Source organism: Poeciliopsis prolifica, unplaced genomic scaffold (assembly GCF_027474105.1).
Source record: "Poeciliopsis prolifica strain line A6 unplaced genomic scaffold, Auburn_PproV2 SCAFFOLD038, whole genome shotgun sequence".
Taxonomy (NCBI): Eukaryota; Metazoa; Chordata; class Actinopteri; order Cyprinodontiformes; family Poeciliidae; genus Poeciliopsis; species Poeciliopsis prolifica.
Genome location: NW_026562413.1, coordinates 1,142,007 through 1,169,936, shown reverse-complemented (window position 1 = coordinate 1,169,936; position 27,930 = coordinate 1,142,007). Strand labels below are relative to the sequence as shown.

Below are 27,930 nucleotides of genomic sequence, written 5' to 3'. Positions count from 1 at the left end.
AAAAACATGAACTTATTGCAACCAAAACTGCAATAATCCATGAGTAGAGACTCAAATGGAAGTACAAAATGTTAACTTGACTTGTCTGCAGTGTTCCTTGGTCGTTCTGATCCTGTCTGCTCATCAGAGTTGTCTAACAAACCTTTGAGGCCTGCACAGAACTACTGGCGTTGAAACTGATACTAAATTACACACATCTCGACTCTACTTGATAATTAGCCGACTCCTGAAGTAACCTGGTGGCTGATTACATATGGATAGCAAGCTGTTCACACTTTAAAAACTTTCTTCCATTTTATAGTTATGCAGTATCTTATGATAAAATCCAAATAAGATACACTTAGGTTTATGTAGCTATGTATGAAAATGGTCAAGTGGCATTAATGCTTTTTTAGGACACGGTGTGTTCTTTGTCATAAGTCCTTGTCCTTCTGTTTGCTTTTAGTCCTTTATCCTTCCTTCTCTCCGCTGTCTTCACCAGTGTACACATATCATTCAGCGTCTGATGTGTGCACAGCTGGTCTTGACAGAGCTGTCCAGGAAACCTGTGGCTTACAGATCCCTTAATGACGCGCAGATTTGACTTTCCTTTTTACTTACAGAGGATTTTAACTGTGCAAGGGAACATTGAGGTCCAGCTTAGAGTTTTTGACCACGGTGGGAAACCGCTCGACGTGTGGTGCATCCTGATAGACTGAATGGATGTGCCATTTAGTACAATACAGAGTTATGGTTTCTGATCATGCAGGCTATAGCCCCCACACCTGCTCACACCATTTGTCCCAAAGAATTTCAGGTTGTTAGTCTTCCTAAAATGCTTTTCCACACCTCGGTTTTTATGGGAGTCATAACACTAAATGTTAAGTTACTGAGCAGACATGTCTGTGGTGCTAAAACGACAGGACCAAACGCTTTACAGCTTGACACAAAATACTGTGATTAATAATGCAAGCAGGTGGACGATTTATTGTGAAGGTCTTCTCTCTATTTTGAGTTATCGAACAAAGCTGCATTCATTCTCCAACCTAACCAAATGAACCAAAACAGCGATACATTTAGTATTTTTACAGCTGCATGCTTTGAGTCATTCATAGGAGATTAACAACCTATGCTAATGTGGAAGCCATATAATCATAATAATTAGTTTAATATAAACTGTCAGTCTCAAAAAGACAGATTGCAAACACCAGCTGAACATTGTCACCCCACATCTCAGACCTTGGGCAGTTTAAATGGTTGGCTTTACGGCAAACAGGTGCAACCTGCATGCCAATAATTCAATAATAAATGCACCTGTGAGGCAAAAAGAAATTAATGCCTGGAAAAAAAACTGAGCTCCTTCAACTGAAACAGGGCTAGACATCTGTCATGAAACAGTGTTTGCCCCTATCTTTTTTGTTTTGTTTTGTTTTTGCTTTGTTGCCAAACTTAAATGTTTCAGATCAATTAGAAAATACAAAATTAAGGTTTTGGATGCTGAATACAGTTTATTGGGGGTGAAGGAGGCGTTTAGGCACACAGGGAAAAAAAGAAAACTGCTGTTCTCCTGAGCTAATGTTGTGATTCTGAAGAGCAACGTGAAGCTCCAGACCAGAATCTGTAAATAACCAAACAACAAAGCAGTGAAAAGTTGCAAAAATGACACAAACCGAGAGTGAGATCACACCAGAATGTTATTTTTGATTCATCATTTCCTTTTGCTGCGTTTTTACATTCTGTTGTTTATTGTTTCATGTTGTGTTTGCTCTGGTTTTGCCACCATGCTTAGTTGGCGCAAGATAGCATAAATGATCAATTACAATTAAAATTACTTTATTAGTTATAGGAAAAACAACGTTATGCCTCTTCACAGAGTTGATCCAGTGCATTCATTTCTGACACTGTAAAACCCAACACTTGAAAAATCTTGGGATAATTGCTTTTACCTCTTTACTTCCCTTTATAGCCTTTTAATTCTGTATATTGTTTCCCAAAAACATGAGAAGATTTTCCTGTTTTTTTCACATTGGCCAAACATGTCAAGTCAAAAGTATTTGTGGGTCAAACATTTCATTTTTACCTGTTCAATAGTAAACTTAATAGGCATCATTTTCATAACACAAGTATGAAAGTCAAGTGTTTTGTGGAAATGTAAATGATTATATGTTGTATTATATTGCTCTCAAATATTATACCTTAGTGCAGAAATGCATGGCCACTTCATTAGGTACGCCTTTCTTCTACTAGATTGAATTCCCTTTTTTCCTTCATAACAGCTTTAGATTTTTACGACACAGATTTAGCAAAGTGTGAGAAATGTTCCCCAGAGATTTGGGTCCACTTTGACGAAGCATCATGTTGTTGCTGCAGATTTGTCAGCTGCACAGTCACAATTGAACTATCCTGTTTGTCCCAATCCCAAAGAATCTCTGTTGTTTTGAGATCTGGTGACTGAGGAGGCTTATTGATGTATTCAAGAAACCAGTTTGAGATGTTTTCACCTGGTGACATGACACATAGATTGCTACGATGTGACTGTAAAGAGACAGAGATGTGCAGCAGCAAATAATATCTAATTTATACTGCATACTTCCAAAGTGTGCAAAAAAATGTCTCTCAAAACATAACACAAGCCTAAACCACTGATACACGCAAGGACTTGCAACTTAAGTAAGAGGAGTCTTGCTGAAGTCTAAGTGGATTGAGTTGCTGTCATGCGATTGATTGATTCACTGTTTGTACCTAATAAATTAGCCTGTGACTGTGCAATTGAAAATGTAATCCTTTTACAAGCTACCACTGTTTGTATGAACTTGTTGATCCACAACCAGACTGTTGACTCCAGTTCGTGTTGCAAGAGACTTAGATTCATCTTCCTTCCAACACCAATCAGTAGTCCATGCTTAAAAACTTCTAGAGGTGTTTTGAAAATGTTTTTAGGATACATAATTTCTGTTAAGATCCTAAAATTTATAATCCAAACTTTTGTTAGAAGATTTAAAGGATTATTGAGATCAGCAACATTTATTAAATCATGCAATTAGTTTGTGATTCTTTACATCTAATAACTGTCAGTAGGAGCCATGTTGAATATTTTTCCAATGCACAGAGTGTTTGTAGAAACTGTTTGATCTCCAATGTACTGGGAAATATGTAGAGGGAGAAGCGGCGGGCACTTAGGCATAATCACTGATTCCAGGGTTGGATTTTTTTTTTCTTTCACTAATACTTTTCTAAGCTGTGGTGCAGTAAAAAAATAATTCAGTGAAATTATATTTATGCAGCACAATGCTCCATCACATGCTTCCAAGTACTTAACTGCTTAGAGTAGCTAGACAGACGTCTAATATGATCACCCCGATGACCTGACCTAGATTAAATCCTATTAAAACTGGGTGGCTGGTTGTTAAATGAGAAATTTAAAATGTGAAAAGAAAGCATATCTGTATTTGAACTGCATTTACAAGACCTAAAGCTGCCTAATTAGCAACTGGTAATTGTTAGCAAATGACAAAACTGGCAGATTGAGTGGATGGAAAACGAGCTCTAAAATATGCCTGGCTGTACTGGCCACTCATTGGTTCAAAAAAGAAAATGAAAAAAGAGGAAAATGTTTTATTTTGGTTTGGATGTTAAGTCACGTATACAGAAGTACTGCATTTGAATGTGGTAGAATTTGGTTTGGCTTTTCTTGTGAATGGCTTCTTCTTCCTATTCACAAGTCAATTATAGGCCACAGGAGCTTAAGCTTTTCTCAGACTCATCAGACACTGACAGCTAATGACTCACTGCTGGACTAAATTTTGTTATGGTATCTTTTAACTGCCAAGATTTAAGCAATGCCCTCTGAAATAAATGACTCAACACACACCCTGTATGTTAGGTGTTTAATAAATGGTTGCTACTCTGCAAAAATGTATAAAAGTATCTCAAGCATGCTGCAGTGTTTAAATCAGTTCTTCCCAAGAGGTTTAAGTTGCTGCTTTTCTAATGTCCTACAAATGGCAAATAGCTGCAATAATGTAGAATTCAAATATTTTCTAAATGGAACCGTCTGACAACATGAAGTAGGATCAGAGTTCATTATTTAACAAAAAGACTAAAATGGCTTTCATGGGTTAGGTCTGAGGTAAAAAACCAAAGCAGACCAAAGAGACCCTGGGATTTATCCACCTCTGAATGGTTTAAAAGTGAAGTTTTAAAGTGACTTAGTCAAAGTGTGTGGTTAAATCAGACTGTTCATGCTTGAAAACCCTGAAATGATGGTGAATAAAAGCAGTATTTACATATTTATTCTCTTACAGCAATGGGAAACACTCATTGCCAGCTGCCACAAACATGTGAGAGGAGTTTTTGGAGCCAAGAGAGGGAGAACCAGTGACTAGATTTTGAGGGAAATTACTTTTTCATAAGGTTAGGCAAGACTTTCATAATTAAGTTACAATTTGAAAACATTTTTTAAAAATATTTTCATAGGTAATTTAGGTCTGTTAAGTTGGAAAAAGACTGCAAATCTTTTTAATGTCCACATCCAAATTGGACTATTTATTATTTTTATCTTTCTCTTGTCATACCAACAAAGCTTAGATATGTGTGCTTACTCCAGTTGATGATAACTCAAATCTATTATGCAACGCTTTATTTGAAATCTGTTGCAGTTTATTCCCAAATGAGAGACAAAAATCTTTTATCAGACCCACTGAATGTTCTTACACAATTTTATTGCATAATATGTTGCGTCATTAAACAGAAGAAATAAAACACACAATTTAAACACAGCACAGGCAAGGCCATCGCTCTATAAATGTTAGACTGAATTAGGGTTGAGTATTCATAGTCGACTGTGTGTCCATATGGGCTCTGCCACCCCTCATTTATTACAGCGGGGGAAGACGGCCCCCACTCTGCCACACAAATCCTCTTAGCCAGCATTTAGCTGATTGATTTTTTCCTTTCTACATCCATTCAGATTATCAATGGGATAAAAGCAGGACGTTGTAAATTATTGATCTCTCCAGGGTGAAACGATGTTGAAGAAAGTGAAGTGAATGTGTTTGGCTCTGACCACATCTGGAAGAGGAATATCAGCAAACCCAGTGGAAGAAATTAATCTCCATATACGGATATATATTTCATTTGCAGTGCTGTGAGAAAGTGTCTGACCTTTCACAGATTTATTCTGTTTGTCAGACTCTAATGTTTCAGGTCATCAAACTCATTTTAAAATCAGACAAATGATGCAGTTTTCGAATCATTATTTCAATTATTATGGGGGAAATCTACAGCTGTCCTAACCAACCTGGCCCCTTCTAAAAACGTAATTGCCCCCAAAGCTTAGTAACTGGTTGTGCCCCTCTTGGCAATATAAGCTATCATCAAATGTTTGTGATCGATGGGAAAGAGGGTTTTTTTTTATGTCCCTGTGTAAAAATTGCTCTATCTTGTTCTAATTCATTAAATGTTTTTCATAGTTTTGGACTTCCTGATGTGCTTAGGATCATTGTTCTGCTGCATGGCCTAAGTGTGCTTCAAGGTGATCTATTATGCTTCCTCTAACAGGTTAAGATAGGTCTTTTTGTTACATTTTATGCACAAAAACATTCTTGCATTAAGATGTTTTATTCGGATCAATTCTGCCTATTTTGAGCTTCTTTTAGAATGAGCTATTTTGGGTACTCTGTCACTTTAAATCCAAATAAGATGTTGCTGGCCACGCCTCCCAACCCAACATTTACACTCATATATATAAATGACTGTGAAAAGATGCGCAATTGTGCAATCCTCCATCTTTGAAATGTAGGCAGTGCCTTGTGATGTTACATTCGGAGGTTTTCTGAAACGGTAAAAAATTTATTTATTGCCAACAATTTTTTATTTTTTTTTTTTGTAAGTGCTTGGTTTGTTCCCTGACCAAAAGCTAGAGCTATTTGTGGGACCATAGCATAGAAAATTTTGAGAACCCTTTTCTCAGCCTACTTCATGTTGTCAGACAAGTTTTATTTAAGCAATTTCTTATAACTTTAATAGAGCTTGAAGCGATCAAGCCTGGTAGAGCTCTAAAACACGGTGATTGCGTTGATCTGAAACATTAAAGTGTGACAGAAACACAAAAGCATTACAAATCTGTGGCGGGATATTTACTTTCAACATACTTCTGCGAAAAAATAAAAAATTAGATGCAGTAATGATTTCTTCCTATTCCACTGGCTGTTTATACTCCAGGCCTTTTATCACAGAGATCCATGATGGTGATTTTGACTCAGCACAACCCCCCCATAAACAATGTATTCCACCTCAGGGCTATAGGAACCGCATACTTCACTCAGCAACCAGATCAGGACTTTGAAACATGTGGTTTAGCTTTATGTTGTTTGGGATACTTGAGTTAGAAGACTCCATCGGTTTGCCCTGTGTGTTCACCAGATGGCACCGCACATCATCCCACACAGTTCCCTACAAGCATCAGATGAACCCCCACCTCCACCCCGCAGTAGACAACCATAAAAAATAAACTAAATGATGATCATGGAGATTACGTGTTGGTAATTTCTGCAAGGTCTTTAAAGGAACGCTCATGCTGTGAGCTTTAATACCCGGCAGAGGGGATTATGGAGACCCCTACATGTGGTGTTGTGGCTGCATACCTCCAGTCAGACTAAACCCAATCTGTTACAGATTTGGAATAAAGAAGAGAGGTGCAGCAAGCGTACAGGGGGTTTGTGCGGTACAGTATTCATGCCTTATAGTACATTCCAGTTCTTCTATATCATAGGGGATCAGAGTTGAAACCCACTTTTGCAAGCAGTATTTTTATCTACGTGTGTAAGAACATTAAAAGCAAACCTTGGCTTGTGTGAAGGCTTTCTTTAAATTTCCTTTTTTTTTTTTTTTACCATTTTTATCCTTCCTTTGTGGATCAGGCAAACCCCAATTCCCATACAGGTTTCTCATGAATATGGGTCCAATTAGGGACATATGTGCATTTTCATATTGAAGCTCATAAAAGGTAAACTCCAGTGATTTACATTACATTTACATAAGGAATGCTAAGTGCCTGCATATGTGAGGTGTGCTAATATCTCAATCGAAAGCAGATGGACTTTCACTCTTCATCACTCTTCACCCAGGCCGTTTCACTGAGCAACAATCTCATAAATGGGAGTGTTGTTTTTTGATATCTGGAGAATTCCTTTCATTTCCCGTCAGGAGAGACCAAACATTTCGACATTTGAAGGAATCTGAAGCATGTTTAAATTATTTGCCGTATTATTCTAGTGGTCAGCCAATAGGGGGCATCTGAAACCGAGGTCAGGCACCTTTACATCTATTAGGTGAGTGTTTTACGAGCTTTAAATGTGATACTGACGATTTAAAAATTTGAATGAGCTTTTCAATCAGTTAACCAAATTCTACGGGAGCCTTGTAATTACAGGTCATTAAAATCAACCAAGTATTTTACAGCATTCAGGTCTCCAAACCCTCAGAGACAGAAGTTAAACAGTCAAATTAGTTCTGTGTTGTTCACAGAACTAACACAGAACTTCATCTGCTGGGATTAGCACACAAACGTCTCTCATATTTTCAGAGAGTGGCAAAAAGGGGTAAAAGTAGCTAAAAAAAAAAACTAGTAGCTGCCTGACATGGATGGATGGAATACCACCCACTACAGAAGTTCACAAACGTGTCGCTCTTGTCAGCCAAGCACATAAAATTAGTAGTAGAATTTACAAAATTGGATGATAGCAGATTGGGGGGAAAAAGCTGTTCGGTCCAACGAGTCTTGATTGTTGCTGTGTCATTTAGATCGAGGGTCAAACTTAAGGCCCGAGGGCCAAATCTGGCCCACCGTAGAACATTCAAGATCACAGTTGTTTCCTTGAACATTGTTTTCTTTTTCAGACTAAAGCAGATTTTATCTGTATACTGCCAAATTACAGCACTTATTAAGTAAAGAAATGGTTGTTTATGAATATTTAAGTATTGGTTTTGGCTTCTGACGAGACATCCTGGCAAAATTGGCTCTTCGAGATCTCAAAATGACTATGGCTCAAAATGAAAATGAATTTGACACCCCTCATTTAGATGATTGAAAACATGGATCGGTCTGCCGAAGTACTCATGCTGACTGTGGACATCAGTCGGTCCTGGAGGGCCGGCATCCTGCAAGTTTTAGTTCTCTCTCTAGTGGTAGTAACAACCTCCTCAGCAAGTCAATGTTCTCCTTCTAATGTGCCATCATTTGATGCAGGTGTGCTAAACCAGGGAGAGAACTAAATCATGCAGGATGCCGGCCCCCCGAGGACTGACTTTGGGAACCGCTGATGTACATCCTTATATGAGAATAGTCCATGGACTATACCACGGTGTACCCGCCTTTAATGGCCACTTCCAGCAGGAGAATACATCATGTCACAAAGCTCAAATCATCTCAGAGTTTTCTTCAACATGACAATAAATTCTCTGTACTCTGTTGGCCTCATAGGCACCAGATCTCAATCCAAAAGAGTCCCTTTGGGGTGTGGTGGAACAAGAGATTTACATCATGCACAGTATGTGCAGCCAACATTTCTACTGCAACTGGGTGACGAATTCATGTAAAAAAGAACAAAAAAAAGAACCATAGTCTCCAAAGAATGTTTCAGACATCTTGTTAAATGTGTCGAGTGATAAATTGAGGCATCTCTATAGGAAAAGTGGTCTGATATAATACCAGCAAGGTGTGGTTTAAAGTCATTGCTGAGCGTATTTCTGAAAATAGATCTAACTTTATGGCTTGACAGACAACACAGTTTAGTGTTACTTGAGAGCTTAAAAACACAAATAGGAAGGAAAAGGCAGGTTACAATCCGACATGTGGCTTTAATGTTAAACAGCACATGTTGCCAGAATGGACTAATGTCTTGGCATTCACTCTACGAACGTCTGGCTCTTTGCTTCCTTAAAATATTCCCTAATTTGGTTCTCTGTAAGGTGTTGGAGAACTCTCTCTAACAAGCTGGTTTCAGGCTCATGCCAGCGGGGATCTCATATTTGTAACTCCATTTAATGTTGCTGCCATTTTTGTGGAAAAAAGACAAGACTTATGAGGATAGAAAGTGTTGCATAACAGAATAAAGATCATGATTTAGACAAGGTTCATAGATTTACTGTGAAAATAAGCTACAGGATATCAGAGAGACTTTGTCCTCACAGCACATGGGTCAGTGATTTAGGACTGGATTGTTCACTTGTCACAAATACTGAGAAAATATTGAGGGATAACTGATCTGAACTCATAAAGTAGACTAATGGCTTTTGTATTTTCCATTAGGCATTTGATATGCCTAATGCACCATCACCCCTGCCTTTGTAGCAAAGGCTCAGGAACTGCAACCATGCATGCTATTGTGATTCACACTGAACTGGACAGATGATTGGACAATGAAATAAAGCACATCCTCTTGTTCTATCGCATTTATTAAAATGTAAATATTTACTTGGAGGGATTTTTGACCATTCAATGTTCTCCAGATTGTTCCATGGAAGAATGTTGATTTGTTTTGCCTGGTGAAGCATTTATGTTTTGTTTTGATTGCATAAATTTAATTATCTTCTTAAAAGACCCCATGTTGATTCATTTTCACATTTCTGCAAGTTTCCATCAAGATTTACTCAAAATTGTTGGTATTTGACAGATTTCAGGATGACATAGATTGAACAAAGAGTCTTTTAAAGAAAAAACAAACCCACAGCAGCACAGATTCCCCACTGTACTTAGCAGTGGGTATTAGGGCCTTTTGTTTTACAGCAGATCCTCCATGGAGCATTTGTTGTTAACATACAGCTAAAATCTCAGTAGCATTTATCAAAGTCCATGTTTACATTTGTACTAGACAGAAATGATATTTTCCTGGCATATCTCAGAGCATCACATGGATAAACATCGACTTGCTGATCTGAATGTGCCACTTTTAGCTGCTATTCTCTAACAGTATTGTTTTGCAGACTTTTTAACACACATTCTCATCACTGTGTGAAAACACGATAAGCCTCGCATCCTCGTCCTGCCTCGGTTGCCACAGTTGTAGTTGTTTTAAACCTTCAAGCTGCTGATCTGACTGTTGTTAAACTGGGCGAGTTTAAGCGAGCAGCGTTTTCAAGTAGCCATTCCTTTTTCTGACGTTTGACATACATCCCAATTACTGGAATGGCAGGTTTTGTTGTTTTTCTAATTTTTTAAACGTCACGGTTTGTTTTTAATATCCAAAAAACAAGAAATAAGCTGTGATTTTTGGCACAGTGCTTTAAAGTTGTATGAGGATGATTGTGTTTTTTTGGTGGGGGGAGGAGGGTATCTAATCTGGGAATCACAAGAAGTGAAGATCAAAATGCAAAGCTAAAAGTTCTTCGACTGCAGGCTGTAAGATATTGAAAAAATAATTATATTGGGCAGATTTCCAACCGTAGAGCAATTCTGCCGCAATTATTTCTTCACCTATTCTTCTGGATTCTTCTGGACAATTGGATCCTAAATCCTGCTTTCCTGTGCAGTGTTTTGCACCTTTGTGTAGTTAATGCATTCATTTTATGTCAATTCATTTATTCAGGCTTTTGTTTTTCTGGTTTCCATTGAAGGAGAAAATCTGGACCAAGATCTATTGGATTTGAATAACGCTTGTCAAAACATTTGTTTGCCAAATTTCCTCAATCTTTCCAAATATTCATCATGTTTACCGTCCATTTAGGTGCAAACGCAGAAAGATTTCTGTCTGGTGTTTTGCTGCCCCCCAGTGGTGACACTCTGACACATCCTCACGTTAAAGAAGCTGGAGATCATTCAAATAAAAAGCAAATAAGAGGAATCAGAAAGCGTCATTTAAACCATTTCACTTTATTCCGTGATTATTTCCTTTGTTATACTTTAACAAACACTCTCAATAGGTGAAGTTTACTCTGAATTAATCTGCTACTCTTTTCTTCATACGTGTTGCTCATTCTTTTACAATCAAGCAAAAAAAAATAATAAAAAATAGCATATACTGTCAGCCCGTTATTGTAGGACTCTCCTACACACTCGCTCCAACATCAGACTCGTGTTTGAAATACGAAACGCCAATGCACAAACAAAACTGTGAGAACTAGTGATTTGCTGTGTACCGGAGGTATAATTGGAGCCTCTAATTGCCATAGAGCCTCATTGTTACTCCGTACCTCTAATTTAGCACATTTACATCCCATAAAACAATAACTTTGGCTGAGGTCAAATGGCTAACAGAAACATATTTACTTATAGAAGCAATAAAATCTTGTAGACTTTTTTCTGTAATGCACTTACACTGCGCCTCTCACATTTATTGTCATCTCTGACAAATTATGTGTGAAAAGCCTTAAAATAAATCCATTTTAAGCTTAATCTTACACTGAACATCTCAGAAAAATCCAACCTTTAATTTGAGTATCTTAATCCAATAGAAAGCGAAAATCATAATAATTAAAGTCTAGTTTTTACTCGACTCACATTAGTTAATTAGTTTGTTGAATATGCTTGATTTGTTTTTGTGCCTTGATTCAGATGCTGTTACATATGGTGCAGAACTTGTAAGGCTGTGAGATTATGTCTTTACCAAAGGCTGAAGAAACATTGTCAGCATGCAAATCACCATTAACTAATTAAAATGTCGGTAGATTTGAAATAAACATGGTGACAACTATGAGAAACTTTACAAATTGGTCATCACTGGGGCTTTAATCTCAATTGTGATCCAAAGCATGTCACCAAATCAACACAGAAATGATTTGAATCTCACAAAAATGATTCAGTGAGATGAGCCGAATAGATTAAATTATAAAGGTGGGTCCAAAACTTTGGAGGATTTAACGAGCAAAGAGGAACGGTCAAATATCCCATTTTTACCCTGATATTGGATAATTTCCTTCATTTAGTGCAGGATAAAATGCACTGCTGCCCCAAACAAAGCACACACAATAGTGCCTATGCACTCAGCAGTCAGCAGGGGGCGCTAATTGCCCATTGACTGAACATGCAAATAGGCAATCGAAAACTTTAAGGCTCAACTCACTGTGCATCCTTTAAACCTCTCTTTAATGCCACCCATTTATAAAAAGGTTGTTGTACAAAGTATTGACTACATGATTACCAATAATTGTTTATCATTTTGTTAAGGGTAATTACACTCAAATTAAAGGTTGTATTTTCCCCTGAATTTCTGCTATAGAGATGGAAATATTTGAAGGTGTTTCATTCAGCCTTTCCAGAGGTGGCAATAAGTCAGGAGGGCACTGTATATGAAAGAAAGGCAGACATTAAAGACATACATAAGAAAAGCCTGTACATTATAGAGAGAAAACTGTGTTAAGCTTTTTCTTCTTTTTTTTACATAAGCTTTATAGCTGTAAATGCAACATAGCCTGGCTACAAGTGCAAGCACTAAATATATATAATTACATACCGAGTGCCGGATTCACCAGACACCACTTAAGCAATAACTGTTGCAAAACTGCATGTAACAAAATGTAAGAAACATAATTACATTGCATATTTGTTGCTATAGAAACATCTTGTTTTTCTTAAATAAAATGGAATACAAAACAAAGAAATCGCTGAGATGTCTACCTTTTTGCTGTAGCTGAGTAAATACTTGCCAAATACATTCCAGATTACCGGCCGATCGGGGATCAGTTGTTGTTGTTTAAATTGGTGACGCGCGGTTGGATGGTCACCCTCCTGACCGGCGTCTGGTCTGCATTGCGATTGGCCACCAGCTCTTGCAGCTGCAGGGCGCCTCCGCCGATGAAGCAGAAAGCGGGGCAGACGGGGCCGGAGCAGTCGACGTGACCCTCCCACAGGGGCCGCAGGGAGTGGGCGTCGTAGAACGTGACACGCCCTTTCTCAAAGTCAAGGCACAAGCCGAGTCGAGGGGGCAGCGGGTAGGTGAGGCCCGAGGGGACGTTGTTGTTGGTGAGCGGGTCTCGATTGTTGCCCCCGTGGTTGTTGTGGTGGTGGTAGCTGTGCTGGGGCAGGTATATCTTACCCATGCCCATGGTGAGGAAGCAGAAGGGCGGCACAGAGTCCAGCGCGTCCTCTGCTCCACTGTCATGGCCGCTGTCTGGGTCGTAGCTTAATAAAAGACAAACGCAGTGATGAATATTTCTGTATCTGCAACCAAACTGACAGTGAAATGAAAAACTAGCTGCCCCTGAACTGACCCATCAGATGTTGATCAACTGGCACGTTGATCAGCACATTCGCTTCTTTATTTTGAAGATGGCATCTGACAAAATTTAATGTTTATTATTCCAGTTATGTTTTTATGATGTAGAGCACTTTGAACTGCCTTGTTGCAGGAATGTGCTGTAGAAATAAACTTGACTTTAAGTCTTTGTGATCACTGGAATGAAGTGTTTTGGCTTTTTGTCTCACTCGTCTTTCCTGAAACTGCAGGATTTGAGCAATATAGTTGGATTTTTTTAATTTGAGAATTTTTCATGCCAAAGTATCTGATAGTTTTAAGTCCAGATAAAATGGATTTTTTAATTGTTAATTTAGGTAAAGAGTCACGCATAAAGGTAACCTGCTGGTTTGATTTGCATTATGATCCTGATGTATAACCCAAGTGCATTAGATATTAAGGTGTTGGAAAATTTAGTTTCTCAAAAGAACAACCAAGACAGAAATCACAAGAGTTAGAGTCGCTTTTAGATGTTTAGGAGAAAAATATGGCCAACTATTGCTTTGTAAGTGGCCCTCTAAACTCATGCCAGTCCATCGCAGGACAAGATGGAGACACACTGAACAAAACAACCATACATTCACACCTCAACCCGAACCCTAACCCAATATTTAGGGTAACGAATTCATCTTTGTTTTTGGACTAAGAGAAGAGCTGAAACATGTCAAACTAAACCTGAAAGATGCATTTATAATGGAGCTCATTATTCACCTTATCATTCTTCGGGGTTGAAATATTTCTGTTGAACTTTTCATCCATTAATTTTCCTCAGCTTATCTGAGGTCAGGTCACAAAGGGATGGATGGGAAACCCTGGCATTCCTCCCCACAGAAACACTCCTAAATTCATGTTTCTATCAGACCAGAATAAATATATTGTCTCTGGTCTGACCCTGGGGGTTTCCTCCCAGTTTGATGTGACCAGAAAATCTCCAGAAAGGTTTTAACTATTTTCAGCTGGCTGGTCTCAAAGTGGGGAAGCAGAGGATTCTCTGATTTACCACCAGACAACAATAGTATTAGTAGTAGTTGTATTTCCTTGAATTCAAGTTTTCTATGTTACAATCATAAACATAGCTGAAATTTAGTTATGTTTAAATCAATTAAATGCTAACAAATTGTCCTCCATTTGGTCTATTGTTTAGAAATGGATCAAATATGGCATAAATGTCAAAAGGAAATAAATATGTAGTTTCCTATTTTATTTGCAAACATACTTTTTTATTCTGTCAACCTAAGATGATATTTTCTTGAAGCAACTCTTTTATAGTGTCTCTTAAGGGTTTGTGCATCTTTTCTCTGCCAAATGGCTGAAGCTCAGACTGGTCAATGTTCTCAGCCTCTCTGCTCCGTCTGAGTTTCTTCCCATTAACCCTGACCAGCTTTACTGTCCCTCAAAACCCACAGCATGATGCCGCCACCGCTAAGTTTTCATAGTCGGGATTGTGTGTTTGCTGAACTCACCGAGGACTGGCCATGTCCTGTGGGAGGTGAAACCACTCCTGCAGTTTGGACTCCAGCCCGACTCCAACCTGCACAGCAAAAATGATGCAGCAAATGAGAAGTGACCAATCAGGAGGCCTCTTGTATCCAACTAGAAGTTGAAACTGGATTTTTTTAGAAACAATCCAGAATCTAAAAATAAATTTACATGGATGTTGATTAAACTAAAATCTCTGAACTCCCTTGGAAATCGCTTTTGTTTTGTTTTTTTAATTCACTCAAATCAAGTAAGATAGGAAGGACAAATTAATGAATAGGAACTGAAGGGACAGTCCATCCATCCATTTAATACTGAAAAAATATTTTCAAGCTGTGACAATTAGATGGATGGATTTACAAGATCTAATGTCTGGAAATACATATTTACATGACCCCAAAAATAATTCAAATCCTGCAGTTACCCCAAAGCTCAATATTTTTAGTTTTAACTGAAGAAAATCTGCCTTTAATGTCTTTTTGAGAGCTTCACTTCAACAAATCACAAAGAAAATACTTTAAATGGCATAAAATGCTACAATATTACTACAATAGTATGTTGCAGTTTAATTTAAAAGACCCTGAATGAAGCCCTGCAAGAGAGAACTGTTAATATTTCTGACTGTCAAACATGTGGTTCAGTGGTAATTGTTGTTTAGGCTAAGATATAAATAAAAGGCATCAACAGTTGTTTAAGTTTATACGATTTCTCGATGTGGTGCAACTAGAATGAACGTGCCTTTACAAGGTAGGATCCAGGCTCCACTGAGCATGCCCAGTAGTGTCTTCCTTGTGTGATGGCAACATCCCCCACCAGGAGGTCCGACGTGAGGTGGCAAGAGGTGAGGGCGTGGTCGGCGGCCTGCAGGAGGGAGAGACCAGGGACGCTTCGAGCCCCACGCTGCTCTTTGCTGACCACCAGTCGGTCAGCATGGAGACCCCAACGAGAGTCAAGGTAGAAATTAAGCACTGACAGAGAGGAGAAGGCAGAGAGAGGAGGAAGATATGGAGAGATCAGACTGAGAGTTATGAGAGAAGACGAGAAGAGACATCAGATTTAGGAGCAGAGAGTGACAGAAGTAGTTCGGGAGTTAACAGAAGGAAAGTTGTGCAGATTTACTGCCAGAAAGCATCAAGAAGAAAAGAGCAGACATGCACCTCCTCCCATCAGCACTGCAAGAGAAACACATATTGATCTTTACACCGATGACTCAGGGAGCCAAATAAACAGCAGTTTTCACCACACAGCTCTTACAGAAGGAATCCTGGTTGTTGGAAGGATAGCAGGAAGGGAAAACAGCCAACGGGGGGACAAGGGAATTCACCAGGCACACAAATCGACCCTTGCGAAGCCCCGGATCTGAATCCGATCCATTTTGTTAAGCTCCATGTCTTAACAAAGTGCAAAACTCATCAGACAGATCTTGGTTTGGGAGCTAAAATGGGATGGTGTTGTAACAGAGGATGACACAGGGGTGCAGAGAGGAGGGACAGGGATGAATACACTTCTTACGTTCTGTGGGAGGCATGTAGGCTGGGCAGCGTGGAAGTAGCACAGCTCAAGATGACAAGTACAAAGCTGTGAAATGGAAATAAGTGAGGGAATAAAGAGCAAGACAGTGAGGATGTGTCGGTAGTGAGAAAACTGTTGCAGAAAAAAGGTGGAAATGGAAAAAGAAAAGACTCATTTAGTTTTTTTTGTATTTCAAATTTGACTACTTTTAGGATTGTGCCTATTTAGAGGAGTAGAACTATGTAAAATCGACTTTTTTGAGCTTTATGTCATATTATAATATTGTTCCCTTGTCAAATACAGACTTAGAATGTTAGCTTGACTCTTTCATGAAAATTTAACCTTCATGGCAACCATTCAAATGTGCAAAGACCTGGGTGGACCCAGCGCCACCTCAGAGGCGCTGCTCCTCCTTGCAGCTGCAGTTTTCAAGCTTTGGTTCTTTCACTTCACAGAGCCGTGACTCCACTACAGAGCTCCTTCAGACTAGCCAGCAGCAATTAGCACACAGTTAGTGGAACTACACATCTGTTAAGCTCAATATACGAGCTACTTCTCAGTGCAATGCAATTGGATTTATTTTATTAGTATTTTGTGTGTTGTCTTTGTTTGAGTCAGGCTGCCATTCAGTCCCCTTGATGAGTTCTTGACCTAATCGAGCTTCATTTCTCTTTTCCCAGATGCAGTAAGTTTCTTTAATTTGTTGCTTTGTCATCTTCACTCCCTGCTCTGCATATCTACCTCATGGAGTCATTACTCTTCACTATTTCTTTCTGTTACTCTCCATCTTCCTGGTTGCATATTTTTATAATTGCTTTAAAGTAAACATGACTCACAATTCCCCTAACCTGTTTGCATTTTGGTCCTGTTCCAAACACACCAACTCTGACACAACAAAGTTAATATTTTGGAATAACATTGCCAAACTTTATATACAGCCTGTGAATATCTGCTTTTAATTGGTGATTACTTGTACATTTAAAATCAAGATTGTGTCATATAGCTTTTAATAAACTGTATGTGCAGAGGAATTAAGGATAAAGCAGACCAGTACAAGTTGTTGCAGGCAGTACATGCCTCTGTACTCATAAAGAGTTGCCCTTAGGTGTAACTCTGTTTGTAGAGCATAATCTATCCTTCGTACTTCCTGTTGAAACGCATCTCCATGTGATCAATTTTATTTACTAAGAATAATTTGGGCCACTCAGTAATAGTCCAATTATTTTAGTCCAGATAAGATGCTTCTGGTTTAAAACAAGAATCATAGCAGATGTAGCTGGACTCTAGAATGGGTTTTGTATCAAAATTTTCCCAAAGCTGCTTTTTCAACCATACTTTTTCCTTCCACTGAACTTTTTTCATTGACTTGTTTGGAAACAACAATTTGTGCACAGCCAGATTTTTCAGCAAGGAACCTTTAAAGAATAACAATTTTCATCATATTAAAATTTATTGAGCGACGTGTTCAAATCTTGCATGTTTAATAATGTGGGTTTAATTGTGTGCCCTGTAGGAACACAAAGTCTTACAAAGTAGTTTTTGTCAAGTTTGTAGATATATTTGTAAATTAAAATATTTGTAAATATTTTAGTACGCCTGAAGTAAGATAAAACTTACTCACAAGTAACTTTTCAACATGATATAGGAGCTTGTTAGAAGTAAATAATTCTTTACTATTCAGAAAATCAAGTACTAGACGTAAGTGGTGAAATCTACCAGTGGAAAAGGAAAATGTATTTTTCCACTGGCATATTATTTCACCTGTAGCCAGTATTTTACATCAGTTTTTCACTGTTAATAACTTAAAGCAAGTTTTTATATCTTGCTGAAAAGTTTCTTGTAAGTTATTTCAAAAGTACTAAGGTTCTTTTCAAGGTTCAAAAGTACTGGTCTAACTGCAGGAGCAATTAGACCAGTTAGACCAGTACTACTTGGTAGGATTTTGTGTTTTTGCACTTTCATAAATTTCATAAATAGTTTTGTGTCCACCCATTTTTCATGAACGTCTCTACGGAAAAGGCCAATAAGAACTGCTAACATGTGCGCTCCCCCACCTGGTGCAGGTGGGGTGTGCAGGTACACCTCCTCGCTGTACTCCCCGTATCCTGCCTTGTTGCAGCCCCTCACGCGCAGGACGTACACGCTGTCCATCTCCAGCCTGTCGATCACGGCGCTGGTTCCGCTCACTTCATCCAGCCGCTGCCAGCCCCATCTGGCGGCAGCGAGGCCTCCTCTGATCCCACCCCTTGAAGCTCCTCCAGGCACCACGCCTCGGCGGCGATACTCCACGGAAAAATGCCAGGCGGGCGCCGACTCCTGAGGCAGCCGCCAGCACAGGAAGAGCTGGTCGTACGCCAGAGAGCGCTGGGTGTCGATGACAGGAGCCAGAGGAGCTGAAACAAGAGCGTGTTCAGTGTTTACTTTTGCTCGTATTCCCTCAATTTATCTTTATTTTGGTCTCTTTTATTTTTATAACTATGTATCTGGACATGAAAATCAATATGCATGCTACCACATCACCATCCTCTTCCTCACCTTGGATGAAGTTGAGCTCAGTCAGGAGTTTGAGCTCTTTGGAAACATCCAGCTGGAAGTGTCTGAAGGACGGATCAGCAGCCAAAGTGAAATGCTGGAGATTCTCAATTGCTTTGCTCAACCTGGTTCAGTTCAAAAGTAACAGAAAAAAAAACAATGTAAGAGGAGGAAAAGTGTTTATACAGTGCTTTCAACAAGAAGGATTAAATAGGCTGAATAAAAGACAAGACCACGTGCTATTCCACGTTTTTATTACTCCAAACAAATCTGTTGAACAGAGCCAAAAATAACACCTCATCAGTTTTATGAACATGTCAAACTCATTCCTTTCTGCAGAAGACAAACTACCCAAACATTGTCTTGTGGGTTAAGTATTGTCATTAAACCACTGAGCAATGTTTATAAGAAGATATGACTCAACCTTAGATTAAATAAATGTTATGCATCATTTAGATTTAGAGATTAATGCGGATTTGGAGATTGTTTTTCTCAGCAATAAACGTCTGTGGCTTGTTTAAAGAGGAATCACATCACATCAATCATGTAACTGCAATGATCGAAGCAAACACATATATAATTCATCGAAAAGCTAAGGTCATTTTTTTAAAGAAGTCCACACAATATATAGTTTTTCCAAATACACCGAACAACAAAAATCTACGTTTTGTAGATATTAAGATAAAATATCTACAAAAAGTATTAAGGTAAAATGTCTTTGTTTTAGTCTCATCTGCTCAAAAGGCCTTGTTCCAAACGTCTTTTGGTTCATTCAGGTGAACCTTTGGTCAGATGAGTCTTTTCCAAAATAAGTCAAACGCAACTTTAGTTTCTCCCCACCTGTTCTGACTCAAACTGAAACATTTAACATGCTGGCAGAGATCAGTGGAGTCCGAGATGAATCTGTTACGTCTCTGTTAATTTCCTGCCATTGCATGGTTTGATCTTAAGCCGAACCTGCTGTGATTTATTCATGAGAACCTGGAAAATTAGAGCAATCATTTTAGAGATGATCCTTTAGCCTTTAGAGATTGATAATAAGCAATATGTGCTTCTTTAAGCCAATTGCGATGTCTTCTTTGCTTAAGGTTTTGAGTAGAACGTTTTTCTTCTTGTGATGTATTTGGATCGAAGACAAAAAGATCAATTTGAAGCATCTAAATGTACATTTTAACTCAGATTTGTGTAGTCAATTCAAAGAGTGACACAAGAACTAAGCAAAAGAGAAAACCTGTTGTGTGTTTGGCGAGCGGCCTGCACGAAGCAGGGCTGGTCTGTCTCTTTCAGCAGCTCCTGGGTGAAAGCCATGAGCCCCGCATGTTCCATCAAGCCGCGTCTCTCCGCCACCTGCGCAGAAAGCGCCTCGCCGCGTTTCTGCCGCGCCGCCTCCAGGGCCTGGGTGAGCGAGGCGTGACGCTCGGCGAGAGCGGCCGTCAGGTCTCTGATGCTCTGGGCCAGCTGCTCTCTGGCCGACACGCTGTTCACCTGGTTGTACAAACCAGAGAGGAGTTCACAGAGCTAGAGTGGCTCTATAAGTTCACTCTAGTACTTTCCATAACTTAGCAGTTATTTAACTGCTAAGTGTTTTCATCACCTCAGTCTGAGTGATGGCGCTCTCCAGCTGGGTGATCTGAGCCAGAACTGTGTCCTGGCTGGACAGGATGAAGTTCATCTCTTTCGTTATCTTCTCCTGAAAACATCAACAATGAATAACACACACGCACATCAGGTTACAGTTAAATACAAATGTTGTCATGGAACATTTCCAGATTAATCCAGGCCAAACGTAGCCAGACTTATTCTCATTTCAGAGTGTAAGATATAAATGTTCACTGTGGAATTCATGGCAGATTTATGTGCTGTGGGAGGATTTGGATCTGACATCAACAAAAACTAGAAACTGAAGGGAAGTACAACATGACAAATGACATGTGGGGGAGATGACAAAAGACAGGAAAGATGGGAACAATACAAAGAAGCAAATGCAGAATTTGTAAAGAAAGAGGAATCCCAAAAAGGAAGGAACAAAGGATACAAGGAAAGAAGAATGGAAGGAATCAAAGAACACAAGAAATTAAAGCAGAAAAAACAAAGGTACACAAAAGAGGGACGGACAAACACAAAAAAGGAAGAATTCAACATTTGTACAACAGAAGAGAGAATAATGTCTGGAATTACAAATAATTTTCCTATAATCTTGTGTTTTATTTTAAACAATATATTGTAAACACCTATCAGACCTGTAAAATACTAAAATCAAATTTTATCATTCTCAGAGTTGCAGAGGAATAATTCATAAATCAATCCTAAAATCTAAATATAATCTTTGGCTTAACTCCAGTAAATGACATAAAAATAATTTTTAAATTGTATTTCTTAATTCATCTCAGTCATAGGAAGTTTTTCGCTAATGTACAACATTGAATAATGCATAAAGTGCAATACAATTTAAAAAGATAATCTTAGATTTTGTTTCCACTTGTAATCTTTTAAAGTTGTTATAATCAAAGACTGAGATGTCACTTTGAAGGTCTTCAAAAATAAATATTATTTGGACTTGGCTGTTTCGTACCGATTTCTTTGTAATCCAGTACTTTCCATGCATTAGTCAAGACCACTTTACAGAATTAGAAGAAAGTTTGGCTCATCAGAAGTGAAGCAAAAAGAAAAGGTGCAGTCAGAGCTGTTGCAAAGCTGTGAATATTTGTACAAAACCTTAAGAGCTTGGTAAGCTTGTGCCACCGGGAGGATTTTGTGTCCAGTGTGGATGCGCCGCAGTTTGCAGAGCGGGCAGAGCAGCCGCTGGCAGGACCTGCAGTAAAACTGCAGCTTCTCCTGGTCGTGCTCCGTGCAGGTCAGAACCTGAGCAAAAGAACACAAACAGACCTGAACTAATGCATGTTTAAAATACCATATCATCAAAATGACATGCAATGTCAAATATTATGCCTTTTGTTCTTATTTCACTTCATTTTTTTTTTAATTCAGCTTGTCACTGATAAGTAATTCAGTCTGCAGTTCACAAAAGAAAATAGGCAGATTTTTAACAGAAATTTGCTTTTAGTACATTATAATATAGGAATTATGTGTTATATACCTTCATAAATTGCAAATAATAGGGGATCAAAGGCATTTATGAATGCAACTTGTATGCAGTTTAAATATAATATATAGTGCTTTGCAAATTTTATGTACACTTGAAAGTTTTGTGAAGTTGTAAAAACAAATTTCAATGTTTTGTTAGGAATTGCATGTGATGCATCAACATAAAGTATTGCAGAAATATTTATCTTCACAAATACAAATTTGAAAAGTGTTGCGTGCAAGACCAGTAAACACACTAGACACGTTGAGTAGAAGTTGACGGTAGGTTTCGGTTTTAAAACTGAATTACAAGCTCTGAACATCTAACATCAATCCATCACCCGAAAACTAAAATGTACGACATTTCAGTCCGACAAGGATAAAGGATTAAGAAAACAGTAATCTTAATAACAATAACTCTGAAGCAACCATATCATGTACATCACCCCTTAGCACATCATCCCCACAGTATAACATAGTGATGGCAGTATCATGCTTTGGGAAGTAAGGCAAAGCTGATGGAGAGAAGGGATGAACTAAATGAATGGAAGTCAGGAGTGTCTAACCTTTGGTCTGAAGTTGAGTGTCGGCTGGATGTGTTCGTGTTGTGCTCGGGGCGTTCCCCATGGGTGATACAGCTTGAAACACTCGTTGCAGAAATTTGACCGGCAGTCAGCGCAGCCCTTGGTGGCCTCCAGAGTTTGAGGAGGCTTACAGAACTGGCACATCACGGCGACACTGCCCAGGCTCACCGTGTGTCTGTACCTGGTGCAAGAGTACAAAACGAGCAATTAAGGTGACGGGCAGTGCTAGCTGGAGGTTTTTGAAATAACTAGTTTTCCAGACTCCAAAACTTAATGCTAAAAAACGGCTGGGTGTTTTTGTTTTTTTTAAGCGCCTGGGCTGTTTTCAAAACCAGTAAAGACACAAAGCGTGTTAAATATGAAATTTTACATCATAAGTCCCCTTTAAAGGATGATGTTAGCCTCTCTTTGTTGTGTAGCTGAAACTCCAGGTCAACTGAGATAAATGATGAAATTTTAATTTTAAAAAAACGTTAAATCAGACTGTTAATTGGCTGAAAAAATTAAGTGTTGGAACAAAGAATGTCACAAGCAGCAACAAATGCAGGGGAAAGTGAACTGTAAGCTGCTGGACTGTGGAAAAACAGTCATTAAATGTAGCCACTGTACAGTATGTTGTAGTGCACAATGTGCAAGATTTTTTCACAGTTCAGCTACAGCTGAATAATGAGATGTGGACATGATCCCACACCTCCTTTGGTTTCATTAGCACGCAGCATCACTCCTTGATCATATTTTTAGTCACATTTTCACAGCTTTTTTTCTAGTTTTGGAATCTTCCTGACTCTTTAGGACCCTTGTGATAATTACCTCTCCACAATGCGCTCCAATGTGAGGTTGCGGAGACAGTCAGTCAGGCCCTTCTCGCCCAGCTCAACATCCCGGCCGCAGGGGACGCAGGGGAACATCATCACCAGAGGAGGACCCTCCTTACGCCGTCGCCCTGGATACGTCCCGTGTCCGGGAGAGCGAGGCATGGATGGTGAAGGCGGATGGGGGCCTCGAGCCAAGCCAGAAGACCAGTTAAATTTAAGCCAAAACGGGAAATGGAAACGAGTTGAGTACACTCTTTGTACCTGATCGCAGCACTCGGTCAATGGGCCGCTGCTCGTGTTTGGGAGTGGGCCGGCGTGCTTGACGAGGAGAGCGAGAGTTGGGCGTGGAGGCCGGAGAGTTGGGCTCCGGGGGGAGCTCTGGGGGTGGGTAGCCATTGGCCACCAGGACCTCTGAGGCACACATCAGGCAGACGCTGTGCTGGCATGGCAGAACCACGGGCTGCTTGACGATCTCCTTACACACAGGACAATGCAACTCGTGCTCCAGGCTCTTCATGTTGGACTGCAGGGAGAAAGGTTACGAGACATTTAATGATCCAAAAATGAAATGAGAGACGTGGAAATGCAAAATATTGGCTGAAAATGTTCTCATTAAGATGCGACCAGGAATTACTGAGGTTAGGGAATAAAACTGTACCAGACAGCTGCCACTGGGCACTAATCATATTAATTATAGATAAAGATCAAATATTAAATATTCAGCCTCTGCATTTCTTAGATAACAGTATCCTGCATGAACAAGAGCTGCTTGACCAAATTCAGAATATACTTTATAATTCTATGAAATTGACCTTATTTTTATTGTGCTATGCATATAAACGTGGTGCATTGATTATACCAGCAGAACTAAGAATAAAATGCAAACAAGTATGAACTGCAGCTGCATTATTGCAGCAAAGTGCTGTAAATCTCCATGTAGGATAGAGAGGATTTTATTTTATCCCTGAACCAACACTCCTGTTTTCACGTTTAGAGCTGAAGAGTGGGAACGCAGGTCAGCTGAAGCACATAAATTTGACAAATAATGCGGTAAATGTGTTAACAGCTTGAGAACCCAATCCCTTGTTCCACACTTCGCTTCTTGTGGAGAGTTTGGGCTCTCAGCTATTGAGAAACTATTTCTTCCTGAGGAACTGTGGACTCTCTTGAGGTTTTAAATTTTACCCAATCGCTTAGCCGTGACCCAGGTAAAGCGCCAGCTCGATGCTATGAAGCTTACTGGAAATTGCCTGCACTGTAAACAACCATCCTCCACTGCGAAGAGAGACGAGCCGATCTGAATGAGGAGGCCGTCGATGTTATTTCACTATTTGGAAGCGTGACCAACTCACACTCGTGTCAGCGGTTCATTCACTTCCTACGCTGCTATTGCTACAACTGAAGGCAGACTACAATTCTGAAAAAGTGCAGAAAATCTACAGCATCGTTCACAACTTCTCCTTCTGTCCTCTGAAATTCTACCGAAGAAATCCAAGTCAATGGGAGAAAGTCCAGATAGATTAGTGAAGAGAAATTAGAAGCAGATTAGCGTAGGACTGCTACTGCTCATCCTTCATTACTATCTCCATCATCTCTCCCTCTTCTGTCTCCACTTCCCTTATTCTTCTTTCATAATCTTACCACTTCTTCTCCCTAAATGCTCAAAAGCACTTTACACTATATTCAGTCATTCACCCATTCATACATTCACTTGTTGGTGGTGGGAAGCTACATTGTGAGGTCTAACTCCCTTTACCCTCCTCCTTTCCAATTTTGTCCTCTACTCCTAAACCCTGCTTTCTTCAATTCTTATCTCTACATTTTTCATTCATCTCCCACTTGTCATGCTTATTCTTGACCCATCACATATTACGTCCCTCATGATTACCTTTCTTCCTCCATTATTCATATCCAATCCTTCCCTCATCCATTCAACCTGTTTACTACCATGTCTTACTTTCCTCATCGCTCTCTCCTTCTATTATTCCTCATCTTTCAGCCCTAAACTTCCACTACTGCCTTCATCCCGCATCAACCCTCCTCCAGGCCTGCCTCTTCATAACTCACCCTCCTCGCCGTCACGTCTTTTTTTGGGTAACTGTCACAGAAATTATAACCACGTGAACACCAGTCCTGCTCTTGGAACACATACCGTTTGTAAGGACACTAGTCACATAAAGAAGTGTGATTTGTATCACTAAGCTTCACGCAGTAACGGTATTTTCACATTTATTAGTATTTATTGATGCTTTTCTTAGAAAGAGAGGAAAAAATAGTAAAGCTACAGTTTGGGGGGTGGGGGTTAAATATAATTAATAGAAATTCATAAATAAAAATTCTTATCAGGATAAGAAATTTATCACGATAAATGATAAACGATACGATACGATACGATACTGACCTTTCATCCCCTACCTCCCTTCATCCCTATTGGCATCATCCCAACCTCAGTCTTCATCATCCCAATTTTCCCTAACCTGTATTCCTGTCTCATTCATCCCTCTTCCCTTCCTACCTCACGTTTCATCGTTGCATCCATTAGGGCTTTTAGCAATCCCCTGGGTATCATCTCGGGGTCTTTAACTGTCTGAGGCGGAACCCCCTGTCTGAGTCGCTCCATCTAATGGAGACTTCTCTTCATCGTTGTGGTCCAACCTTATGAACAGGCTGTGTTTGCAGGACACTGTGACAACTCACTACATGTCTCTCTCCAACATGCTTCGGTAGATGCCCTTGACACACACTCAACCTGAAAGCAAAACTGTTGCAGGTCGGCTGCAGCCAATCTCACTCACCATGAATTAACTTCAAGCAGAGGACGAGGCTGTCTGAATGTGCTGCACAGGGGAATTTGGTAATTTTGTCACTGCTGTATGATGTGATGGAGGAAAGAAAGCAGGGCAGCTCATCTCGGCATACAGAAGTGGCCACAGGAGGCCATGCAGAATATGGCAGGGCAACAAAAACCGGTAGCATGCGGACTGATGAAACCTGCATATTTCTAGACATAAAATAATAGAGCTGCAGATGCATTGGCTGAGACTGAATTAGCCTTTGCACCTGCAAATAAATCTAAGCTAGCACACTTTAAAGCACACTGTTGGAATCAGTAAAGAATGTTGGAATCACCAACTTTATCCTTCAGTCCACCTTTTTTTTTTCTTTTCGCCATTCTCCAATGTCAGCTCGGGCCTATCTGTCACCTCCTCCAGCATCCACATTTCAGGTCGTGTTTTCTCCTGCAGACTACAGAAACCACTGCAAACTGGGATCTCTCTGTCTCCTTCTCAAAATGGTCAGTGCGCATTGCTGCTACTGAGGGCGTCAAAGCAGGCGCATCCTTACCTTCACCTGGAATCTGGGCGCCATGACGGCAGGACTATACGTGCTTATAGTCACTGTATCTCCCCGCATGAGGAGAGCGATGTCGCTCTTGGAGAGGAGGGGAGGGGTTTGAGGCGCTACATCGCCAGAGAGGAGGTGTGAAAAAAAGGCACCGTGCACACACATAAGAGCAGGTCTGCCTGCTCTATTTCTACTCTCAGATCTCTCGCTCTGGCCAGCGCTGCTGAACCTGACCGCTTTTAGAGTTGGGGGGGGAAAATGCCCCCATTGCACACCGTTCGCGTTTTTGCCCCTCAGCAGCAAGCAGGAGTCCTGCATCCCGTCTCCATGGAAACAAACATCCAAGGAACCCAACCAAAAAATAAAAAATAAAAAAATGAAAGAAAGAAAAAGAAACGCGTGGTCTCAGTCACCATTTTATGTGCAAATTTTGAAAACACTTTACGATCTGATCAATCAAGCAACCCAATTATCGGACAAACTGTATTGATCCTCGGTTTCATATTAATCTGCGCGCGAACGCTATCCCCTTTAAAGCGATTTTCACCGCCCAATCAGCAAAAAAAAAAAAAAACAAATTACAGATTTTCTATGTACATCTCGAGACAAACCCACATAAAACCCGAAGATACTCACGCTGATCCGAGCCAAGGCTTCCATCGCTGATGAGGCTGTTTTCACATCCATCTCTGCCACATGAAGAAAATAGCTGCCCTCTGCTTTCATCATCTGGATATGTCTCGACACGTATCCAGACCGCAGACCTTACAGTGCATGTTAAAGACACGCTTACAAATAATTATAATTGTTTATCCGGAGAAAAGAAGCAGCTAATCATCCCTCCCGAAAAGCCAATCTTGGCGTGTTAGTTTTTCTCTCTCTCTCTCTCTCTCTCTCTCTCTCTCTCTCTCTCTCTCTCTCAATAGATGCGCACGGATTAAAAATAAGCACGTTGGCATAACGTCACATCGTGATGCGTTTAGATGGAGAAAAAAAAAAGAAGAAGAAATGTTTACTGAAAATGTAATATATCCACGCTGAGTATTAGCGGATGCCTGTAGCTTTATTCCTCATCCAGACATCCCTCCCCTCATCCTACCCCTCCCCACAGGATGCCTACAAATGATGTGGCACACAGAGGGGAGAGAGATGGACAGCACTGGAAGAGAGAGGAAATGCGTGTGTTGTTTCAGACTGATGACTTAATAATAATAATAATAATAATAATAATAATAATAATAATAATAATAATGTGTAGCATACCTGCTATAATTACCTTAATTTGTTATTAGCTTGTCATATCTGCGTTATTATGGTTACTGGTTTGAACCATGATAATAGGGGTAGCAAGCAGAATAATTAGGATTTTGA

The 27,930-nt window shown here is 39.7% G+C and overlaps 1 protein-coding gene across 1 annotated transcript; it reads right to left on the bottom strand.

Annotated features, from left to right (window-relative positions):
- Window positions 1-10,830: 10,830 nt before the first annotated feature.
- On the bottom strand, window positions 10,831-27,611 carry trim46b (tripartite motif containing 46b). Its single transcript, XM_055054000.1, has 12 exons — window positions 27,196-27,611; window positions 23,476-23,737; window positions 23,210-23,399; window positions 22,382-22,580; window positions 21,447-21,593; window positions 20,326-20,421; window positions 19,963-20,216; window positions 18,735-18,856; window positions 18,254-18,592; window positions 15,426-15,655; window positions 14,672-14,739; window positions 10,831-13,096 (listed from the first exon to the last, which is right to left on the bottom strand). The coding sequence occupies exons 1-12, from the start codon at window positions 27,286-27,288 to the stop codon at window positions 12,655-12,657; spliced, it is 2,442 nt and encodes an 813-aa protein (XP_054909975.1). The 5' UTR covers window positions 27,289-27,611; the 3' UTR covers window positions 10,831-12,654.
- Between the last annotated feature and the right edge of the window lie 319 nt (window positions 27,612-27,930).

Coding starts and splice junctions, on each gene's coding strand:
- trim46b (XM_055054000.1), bottom strand. CDS start 27,288: ATGATGAAAGCAGAGGGCAGCTATTTTCTTCATGTGGCAGAGATGGAT. Junction 23,400..23,475: donor TGACCGAGTGCTGCGATCAG/GTACAAAGAGTG, acceptor GCTTGGCTCGAG/GCCCCCATCCGCCTTCACCA. Junction 18,857..19,962: donor GCTCGCCAAACACACAACAG/GTTTTCTCTTTT, acceptor GAACTGAACCAG/GTTGAGCAAAGCAATTGAGA.